Source organism: Malania oleifera, chromosome 12 (genome assembly GCF_029873635.1).
Source record: "Malania oleifera isolate guangnan ecotype guangnan chromosome 12, ASM2987363v1, whole genome shotgun sequence".
Lineage (NCBI taxonomy): Eukaryota > Viridiplantae > Streptophyta > Magnoliopsida > Santalales > Ximeniaceae > Malania > Malania oleifera.
The window spans coordinates 32,224,595-32,226,085 of NC_080428.1; the positions used below are offsets into that span (position 1 = coordinate 32,224,595).

At 40.8% G+C, this 1,491-nt stretch overlaps 1 protein-coding gene across 1 annotated transcript; it reads right to left on the bottom strand.

Annotated features, from left to right (window-relative positions):
• Positions 1–217: 217 nt before the first annotated feature.
• LOC131145183 (cysteine proteinase inhibitor 5-like) lies at positions 218–1,014 on the bottom strand. Its single transcript, XM_058094311.1, has one exon. The coding sequence runs from the start codon at positions 780–782 to the stop codon at positions 351–353; it is 432 nt and encodes a 143-aa protein (XP_057950294.1). The 5' UTR covers positions 783–1,014; the 3' UTR covers positions 218–350.
• Between the last annotated feature and the right edge of the window lie 477 nt (positions 1,015–1,491).

Sequence of the window (1,491 nt, forward strand, 5' to 3'; positions counted from 1 at the left end):
ACATTGATTTTTAATGGGTAAATTTAAATTTTTTGAAAAAAAAAAAAGCATAAAAAATTGTGAAAAAATATTTTACTGTTAAAAGTTAAACTTTACTGGTTTCTAAAGAATTTCTCATTTTTTAAAATTAATTTTTATTATTTTAAAAAGAGTACATCAAGCATGTCAATCTCAAATACTATTTATAAAAAAATAAATAAATATAAATAATAAAGAATTCCAAACACTAAAATATATATATTCCCAAATTAGAACAGTCATCGCGGTTTTCCAATAGAAATAAAACACAGAACAAAAGCAGACACATCGATTATAACCCCTACCACCAAACCACACGTAATTAGACACAATCAGTTGGAGGAGGGTGCGAAGTCGAGGAGTTCCTTGGAGTTGGACTTCACCCACGGCTTCTCTACCACCACCGCGTCGCACATCTTCTTCACCCCGACCTCGGTCGCCGCAATCCTCAGGTAGTACTTAATCCCCGACACCACCTGCGTCTGTGCCTCCACGACCTCCGAGAACACCAGCACCCCACCGGAGACAGCCCCCACGCGGCCGGATTCCTGGAGCCGCCGGTTGTACTCCTCCACGCAGAACCTCCCCAGCTCCTGCACCTCCTCGTTCGCCTGCACGTTCGGCAACTCCGTCCTCGCTCCGACTATTGACCCACCGGCGGCCGAGACGGGAGCAAGGACGGAAACGAAGATCAAAACTGTTGCTGCCGCGACGATGATCAGCGCCGGAGACCCGATCGTCGGTAGGAATTTCGCCATTAGCATTTAGCGCTGGAGATTTTGATATTTCTCCCTTTCTCTTATTTTCACTGGCGAGAAAATGTCGGAAGGGCATTGTATATATGGACTCAATGGCGGAAGGGTTTGGAGGTCTTTGGACACGTAAGCTTAGCGGGAGCACGGCCACGGGGCGGCGCGAACGGCGTGCCGCGTTTTCAAAGCATGGCGCAATACGACGGGTTTTTTTAGTTTTGGGCGTTCGTGGTTCTCTCTTATCTCTCTCTCTTAGGGTTTTGTTTGGACTTGTTTGTCCCTTCAAATGTGTTTTATTTGCTTTCTTTGTTGGCTGTAACTTGAGGACAGTTTAGTAAAATCGGAAAATTTTATATAAATGAAAATTAAAGTTGTCAGAGATAAGTTGGCTGGAAGCTTAGTTTAGTAGGGGCTACGTCACATGTTGAGTCAAGTTAATTACAATGTCCTTTTGGGGCTCACGATCTTATCAGGCTAAAATAGCTATAAATTAAGAGGATTGATCATGGGAGATAAACTTGACTAAGTGTTGAACCAAATATATATATATATATATATATATATATATATATATATTATAATTTTGAACTTGTCTTTAGATAAATTCTTTGGACCTATTTTCGTGACATCAAATCAAAAGATGAAAATATTATCTTCCTTCCTTGAAAGGAGACTAGGGAATTAATTTGTAGTATCAAAAGGAGAAAAATATCTGCCATTG

What these genes read in the sequence shown, in the direction of transcription:
- LOC131145183 (XM_058094311.1), bottom strand. Translation starts at nt 782, where the DNA reads ATGCTAATGGCGAAATTCCTACCGACGATCGGGTCTCCGGCGCTGATC.